Consider the following 8,564-nt stretch of genomic DNA (forward strand, 5'->3'; position numbering starts at 1 on the left):
AGTGGTACCCTAGTTGTAGTTGCTACTCTAGTTGTATCTGGTTTAGTGGTACCCTAGTTGTAGTTGCTACTCTAGTTGTATCTGGTTTAGCCCTGCAAAGTAGGCTGAAATGTTGGCAAATAAATAGTTGTTAAATTTTTTTTGTTCCTTTTCAACTCCACCCCTAATTATCTCCTTCATATTTTTTATATTAATTTCACATTGGTACACAATTGTTCCTTAATATTAGTTGACTGTGGCAAAAGTATATCAATAGGTGCCAATAAGTGCATAGTTCCACTGTGGGTATTTTTCCAACTGTGAATTTACCAATCAAATTAGGAATGTAATAAATACTATTTTAAAGTAAAATATAAGACGATCTTAGTTTAAAAAAATTGTAGACATTTTTTTATTGCAACCTTTTTTTGTATAATAAACACTTTTTTCTGTCAATCTCATCGATTCTTTCTGTCTTTTTCCATATTCCCCAAGAAAATTCTTTGAACATTATAAAAACTAAAGGCCATTAACACGTTTACCTCAATTGATCAGGAAAATATGTTCCATAGAAGTTGTTTAAAAGAAAAAAAAAATGTCTGGGAAAGAATTAATGAAATTAATCTTGGATCATCTCTTATCATTATATCTCTGCTCTGATAGTATAGTGACAGTAATATTTAGTTTAATTGACTTCCTAGTGTTAGTAGGCTCCAAAATGCATTCATCAGATGTTTTTAAATTGTATTGTTGTACTTATGAAATTCTTCACGTGATGAATTTTTAAGTATAATAATGTTAGAGTTATTATTAATCGTTTAGTGGTTTCTGAATATTTATTTCCTAGTAACCTGTGATATCTGTGATTGGTGACCTGTGTGAATATTACTGTTATTTCTTAGTAACCTGTGATGAGCCCATATTGCTGTTATTGCTTAGTAACCTGTGATGAGCCCATATTATTGTTATTTCTTAGTAACCTGTGATGAGCCCATATTACTGTTATTTCTTAGTAACTTGTGATGAGCCCATATTACTGTTATTCCTGGATTTGTTGGTTCTTTAATTATATTAGGTCATGGATTTTGTTCTTCTGCTCTTTTTTGTTTAGCTGAGATTATTTATGAGTGTTGATAGAGTCATAGATTATTAATTAATGAGGGTTATCAGGTTTCTTTGTTGTTCAAATAATATATCATCATCTCCTTCTATTATTTCTTGAGATTATATAACTTTATTTCATCTTTTATAAGCTGTTGTTATAGTTTATTTGTTTACTTCAACTCAACATGGTTATATTTATAGAGGGTTATTTTTTATAAATTCTGTTAATATTCCTGATTATATTTTAACTTTTTTTTATTCCATTCCTCTTAATTTATGAGCTTTGAAATTTGATATTTTTTTCTTATTTTTATAGGGATTAATTTTTTTAGGGGAAGGGGAGGGTGGCTTACAAGCATCTATTAAATGTATTTTTGAGCCTGCCAACACAATAAAGTCAATTTCACAAGATTTATAGTTGCGTCATTATAATTCTGGACCAAATCCCATTTTAGATCCTCAAAATTATGAGAGAAGAATAGCATACCCAAAATTACTATCCTACATATGAGGATTTATTTATTTTTGGGATGCAATTACCTCAATCATATGGAGAGAACTAATTTTAGTTTAGTACAAATATTTTTTAAAATATCTTACCCAAGTTTATTGCAATAAGTCTTGCAATGGAATAAAATACTAAATTCAGCAAATAACCGGACACACAGAAGCAAATACTCTGTAAAAATGTCATCTTAGTAAATATAGGGTAGAGCCAAATTCCATACTGGAAATAAGTACCAAAAAGACTGAAAAAAAAATATAAACATAAAACTATTAGTTTGGCTTTCATAAAAAAGTAATTATTCAATTAATTAATGAATGCATTAACTGCTGAAATAGTAGAATATGCTAGTAAATTACTATTTATAACATAAAAAGCTGTTATCTCTTACTAAAAACGTTATAGAACTTCTCCTGAAGTTTTGCTTACCTCAAAACTCCAAGTTTGGTATTCAATAGCTTATATAAAAGCTAGTGAATTACTATTTATGACATAGTAGCTACTTAATGGAGTTGGGCAGTATCAGTATCAGCATCAGTTGGACAGTATCAGTATCAATATCAATTGGTCAGTACACCTTTTGTAATACATTTCCTTCCTTTTTAACTATACATAATTATGTATGTATGTATACATAAATATAAATATACTTACCAGAGAATGTAAGATCCAAAATACAATCCAGAATAATATATGGACTCTGACCATGGAGAAAATGTATGCTTGACAAGAAACAAATCCACCAATGGGAGGACTGAGTTAAATGTATGCATACCATGGTTCACCCAAGCTGGGATCACTTTTTCCATCCAGCTCGGAAAAATAAGATTTCTGTCAAAAAGATATATTGACCAAAATGCCACTGTGATGAACTAAAATATTTAACAACATTTATTTGAAAATTATTATATTTTATTTAATATATTGTATATATATATATATATATATTATTCTTATAATATATCATTCTTTGTATCAATTACAAGAAGTAAAATTAAATGTAAGGATAAAACAGTGACATAAAAAATAAAAGTGAAAATACATAAACAATCAAGAAACTTATATAAAATAATAAAGAAGATAAAGTTAAATACAAAAATAATGTGAACTGCTATGAGCCATGAACCCCAAAGGGTCATGGGTTAAGGAAGCATTATTTTTAGAAGTACGGTTATACAAAGAAGTGATTATATCAAGATCACACTCAACCACCAGATTTTTCCCCAACTAAGGGTACCCTTTTTATGAGATTGGGTGGACCTCAGGAGGATTCCATAATTGACTCATGGTTACAGTGTAACAGAAAATAATTATCTGTCCAGCCGGATTCGAACTCAGATCCTTGGAGTTAGTAGCATAGCGCCTTATCCCACCTTATGCCCAAATACAAAAAGAATTACTAACATAATAAAGTGAACAAATAAATTATACATACACAAATACATTTAACCTTTATCCTGTCATTATCCTCTTAATATTTAAAAAATAATGTTATGTTATTTTACATTTTTTTTTTTTTTTTCACCATAACTATTTTACTCTATTTGCTTACGCTTCCACCTAATGGCTATTTTTCATTTACTCTATTTCTTATTACTCCCCCTAATATTACTATTTTTGCAATGTTGTCTGATTATTTTTTAATATGTTTATATCATCATTTATCTTTATTATTATAAATATTTTTCCTTCCTTCTTGACCGCCGCCCTTACCATTTCCTTCAAATTGATTTGATCTACTTTTATTATTACAATTATTATCTGTCATATTCCCAAGCATAAATTACTGATGATTCAATGTTTTTCCAATTCAGGCATCGTTTGGGTATGAGCCAATAAGATTATATAAATGTAGGCTATAAAGCTCAACTTACTTTAGCTACTGAAAAAGTACTAAGTCCTAAAGGTTGTGAGTCCTCTCCAGCCTGCTGATATGTTGACTTATCGCTAGAATCCTCCTTATTTATTAATATATTCATCAACAACTTTCCAGAAATCCAAAATGTTAACAGTTCTCTTTGCCAAGATAACAATGTTATTGGTAATAATATGAAGAAAGGAGACATAGAAGCCCAACTACCTTCATATTATTATTTTTATTTCAAGGTATTAAAAATGTTTGAACAAGACGTGCTATGTGAACGAGAACTGACTGTTTAACCTCCCTTAGCACATCAATAATCCTGCCTGCACTGTTGATTTTTATACCAGCTCATTGATAGATATTATAATTGGGATAGTGGTGAAACCTTCCAAATGAGATAATTCCTTCAATTGTATAGCCGGTTTCTGATATTTTTCTCCTGCAGTGGATCTTATATTATTATCATTGGGGATCCTGACATCAATAAGTTCTGCTCTTTTTGCTCTTCAATCAATAACAAGTTTATTTAGTTTATTATGATGTTCAGTATAGTCCGTAATAATTAATTCTTCCCAATAGAGCTTGAGGGGACCTTTGGGGAGAAGTCTATTTGGGTGGTATTTATAATATGGAGTCTTATCATCTAATAAGTTATGTTTCGCTCTTAGTACCTGATGCAAAATTTTGGCTACATCTTTATGCCTCTGGAGATATTTGGTACAAGCCAACCATCCACCAATGATGTGCTGGATTGATTCCAGCATAACTGAGCATAATTGACACTTATCTGGTATTATATTAGAACAGTTCTTCTATGCGATCTGGTAGCTAATAATAACCTGATCTTGAATGGATATCGAAAACCCTCCTCAGTAAATACTATCCCACTTTCAACCATTCAACTGATTTCCTTGTCCTTGGAGCAATCATTCAATTTGCTATAGAAATAAATTATTTTAAACAATTCGTACTTATTTACTTTAGGATAAGCATTAAGACTACAAAATGGGCAAGGCATGGTCCACACTTGTCCCTTTGTTCACAACTCCCACACAAAAAGTTTAAGGGCAAAACTTGGTTTAAACCTTATTAATTTCCAAATCCTAGAACTATTAATTATCACTTAATCCATAAATTAGCTCAGTATATCATCAATTTATCATAAAATCAACAGCTTCAACTTTGATGAGTTATGCTCAATTGCTTTAATAACAGTCAAATCTGTATGCTATCAAAATCAGAAAATAAAATAACAACTAAGAATAACTTTCAGTCTGATGTCCTTCCACCTGGCAGCCAACACCTTAACCATTCATAAGGCGATCATTGTATAAATAGAACAATCGCATATAATCTTGGTAATCACATTGCTTCACGGTGCCCCACTCATGAGACACCTCTTTAAGTCAACACTCGACCGATTACAGGGCTTCCAAGGATCTATACTCCGTAAGATAGTCCGGGGAACCACGCTCCAGAGGGCCAAGAACAGTGTCATCCTAGAAGAGCTCCAACTCCCCTCCCTGCCAGAGTATATAGGCCGACGACACATCAAGTTCTTTGATGGGTTGAAGGCCTGCTGTAACCCACTTTTTAGAGAAATCGCCCCTCCACCAAGACCTGGGAGGTGGCAGAGCACGGTTCCCCTAGTCGACGTCCTCGACGAGGGAAGGGCTTCAGACTCTTAAAGTCTGAAGTCTAAATTTTTGTCATCGTACCACCAGCGGAACGGCCCCTCCCCGCTCCAATAATCTACTGGCGTAAGCGAATCAAGCCACATAAATAACTAGGATGTTATACAACCTTATAATGCCTAAAGGCAATGAAAGGTATCGATAATACCAGCTGTACATATGGCACACCTCACCATATGTACACATAAGAAACAAATTTAAAATTTTAGGAGGGTACGAAAAAAAAAAAAAAAAATCTTGGTAATCTGAACTCACTCAGTACTTCAAACACTCCAGTAATCCGAACCGAAGTAAAACAAAAGTAACTTTTTTTGAGAAAACTCATCAGTTTTAAATTATACAGATTATGATGAATGGGTTAAGAATGATTTCACATTTAAACTGATTAGAAAATTGTACAAAGTGTTACAGAAGTCTCTACCAACAAAAAAGAGAAAGATGGTAAAAGACAAGTTGAGAAACAGACAATAAAGCAAGATGAAAGTGGGGAACTGAGAATAATATACCCTGGCTGCAAGTCCTATGTCTGAGAGAAGAAGCAGTGAAGAAGTTTCCGCAGAGGTATCAGAAAAAAAAATAATAACCAACTTCTTCAAAAAAGATTTACTTTTCAAAACTTCAAATTGTCAAATTTCCCATAAAAAATGTAAAAAAAAAAATTTAATAAATAAAAATATTTATGTGCATTGATATTGTTAGTTTTTTTTACACTATTTTTCCTAATACTTTCTGTAATCAATTAATTCAGATTACTGAAATTACACTGTACCTTAATTCTACTCTAGCAATTATAAACTAATAACTAATAATAATAATTGCTAACAAGCAATTGTCATACTCATAACTGTATTATTTCAACAAATAAAAACTCAAAATAAGATTCTCTAATCACAGATAGAACATGCTAGATCAACAGTTTCCTCCCTTTTAAAGATCAATTTTTTCTTTTATGTTTACCTTCTTATATCAAAATAATCACAAACAATTATAATATATACATAATTACAACAATTTAATACATTTACAAGATAAAAACATTCTTTAATCACTTTTGCGTCATTCTAAACTGGGTTTCCTTGATACAATGCTTGCAGGGGGCCTCTGACACTTCTTTGCCATCATCAAGGACACAAGGGAAGGGAAGGGACCACTCAGAAAGTGGATGGAGACATCAAAAAGAATTTGGCAGGTAGTGAAACTACCCCCCAGCTTGAAAGTCACTGAGAGACACAGCCTGTAAGATCTACTCTTCTGGTTCAGAATATCTCATTTTTAGTTTTTATTCATTGAAATAAAACATTTATAAATATTACACTATATCACAAGGTTATTACTGGTGAAAAAACAAATAAAAGAAATTAAGAAACAAAAATTAACATGTAACAATTATCTCTCAAGTGGTATTGGTGTTGGCCCCAGGTTGTCCCTCAAAGCATAGGGAGCTCTCTCCCTTCTCCTGGAGCCACTGGAGTTCTCTCCAACTCTGGTACATTGCACTGCTTAATATGGTTTAACATCTTATGGTGCCTCTATACCCTTATCAAACTCGTGCATGCACAAGCCTGTGGACGAGTTATTTTGATTGGCTGGTACAAGTTGGCCTAAATTTGTGGCTGATGGATTGATTAGGGACAAATCATAGGACACTTGTGCTGTACTCACAGTTAGCCTTGTGCTGTACTCACAGTTAGCCTTGTGCTGTACTCACAGTTAGCCTTGTCTTGTGCTGTACTCACAGTTAGCCTTGTGCTGTACTCACAGTTAGCCTTGTGCTGTACTCACAGTTAGCCTTGTTTCAGAACTACCAGCAGCTTTTTGCTCTTTGTGTTTTAATTAATTAAAGAATTTTCCCGACCTACTGATTCAATAATTAGCTCTAGTTTATGAATGTATATTTTAAAATTCTAACGATTTGGTGTAAATATTAGTTTCAAATCTTACCAATTAACTTTAACATTTATTTTTGATTGAAGACAGCACAAATATAGGTTTGTGTAACTAAATTAACAAATATCTGATGCAAATTCGAGAAGGAAAGTGGGAATTAAAGGTTCTCTAGTAAGGCTACATAGTACTTTATATACTCGATACGTTTTATAGTACTTTATAGAGTACTTATTAAGGTCATATTATAGAGTACTTATTAAGGTTGTACAGTACTTTTCTATGAATTTTTATCATCTATCACCTAAAGTGCAAATATTTAAGTTTACTTCCATTTCCCATATCTTTATTTTTTCCTTTTTTAGCAAGCATTTGTACAAGTCTTGGATTTGCTGCAAGTGGCAAACCTGTAGATCCTGCATTATGAGGATTAAATTCGGAAAGTATAGATTGCTATATTACTTGTGTATATGGTATGTTACTTGCTTAATATCATTTGAGAGACATTTGTTTTGTTTTTATATTCTTCCAAAAATGGCTTATTTAAGTATTACAATTAGGAATAGCATAAAATGATAATTTAATATTATTTACAATTTACCGTTCCAGCAGGAACCACGATTACGGTGAAGATAGCATCAGCAAATGTACGTAATTTATGACTTAATTTGGAATTAACAGATATCGAGTTGAGTATATGGACCAGAACCATGCAAGTATAATATGTGAACATCACTCCCTGAAAGAATAATAAAATGTTGAATTATAAAATTTATAAGTGAACGACAATATCAGAATATAAATGTAATAAAATAATTACAAAAGTCCATTTGGTCAAAAATCTCAAATTAAATCGCTTATAAAGAGTAAAAAGTGCATTTGGTGGCTCGAGGTGAGTATTGCCGACCATAATAAGCCGAATCAACACTGCCAGGTTGAATCCAAAGATCGTTAGGTGTAACACTGTTTCCTTCAAAGCCATTTTTATTTTTTCCTGAAATAAATGAAATTAACATGTTAATATCATATTCGGTATATTGACCACTTTTCCAACTATAAAATAAAAACAATATTGACTATAATATTTCATTATTTATTGCAGCGATATCACAACAAGTGGACACGTCTCACCTACGGACACTCCTGTGAAAAACAGATTGACTTTCAATAGTTTTCAGAAAAGTAATTTAATTTAATATTATTTCTTGTCACAATATTATACCAGAATATAAAAATATAACAATTTACTAAAATTTATATTCTGCTCATAGCCAAATATCGAATACTAAATGATAATATTATAGATATTGAAAATAATACAAATGATTAGGAGTTAGCCATCCTGTCAAATTAATGCCTCATATAAAGGGATCAAGTAAAATTTAAAAAACTACCAATTTAATATCGTAGCAATTACGACATGAAAACCTTCCCGCAGCCCGATGCGCTGGCGCCCACCTGTCCGGGCTGGAACAGACCTTTCGTTTAACCATTATCGGGATGCGCAGGCACCCCCAGTCCGCGCTGGAACAGA

General features: G+C 32.1%; 1 protein-coding gene across 3 annotated transcripts in view; it reads right to left on the bottom strand.

Annotated features, from left to right (window-relative positions):
• The window catches only part of LOC106679605 (androgen-dependent TFPI-regulating protein), a 27,222-nt gene that overhangs the window by 3,114 nt on the left and 15,544 nt on the right, over nucleotides 1–8,564 (bottom strand). For all 3 annotated transcript variants that reach the window (XM_067050773.1, XM_014418854.2, XM_014418855.2), the window contains 4 exons: nucleotides 7,851–8,024; nucleotides 7,632–7,769; nucleotides 2,243–2,460; nucleotides 1,684–1,832 (listed from right to left, as the gene is read on the bottom strand). In XM_067050773.1, coding sequence (XP_066906874.1) covers nucleotides 1,684–1,832; nucleotides 2,243–2,460; nucleotides 7,632–7,769; nucleotides 7,851–8,012 — 667 coding nt within the window. In that variant the 5' untranslated portion in view covers nucleotides 8,013–8,024. The remainder of the gene's footprint in view (nucleotides 1–1,683; nucleotides 1,833–2,242; nucleotides 2,461–7,631; nucleotides 7,770–7,850; nucleotides 8,025–8,564) is intronic.

Source organism: Halyomorpha halys, unplaced genomic scaffold (genome assembly GCF_000696795.3).
Source record: "Halyomorpha halys isolate HHAL.00 unplaced genomic scaffold, Hhal_1.1 Scaffold210.1, whole genome shotgun sequence".
NCBI classification, from domain to species: domain Eukaryota; kingdom Metazoa; phylum Arthropoda; class Insecta; order Hemiptera; family Pentatomidae; genus Halyomorpha; species Halyomorpha halys.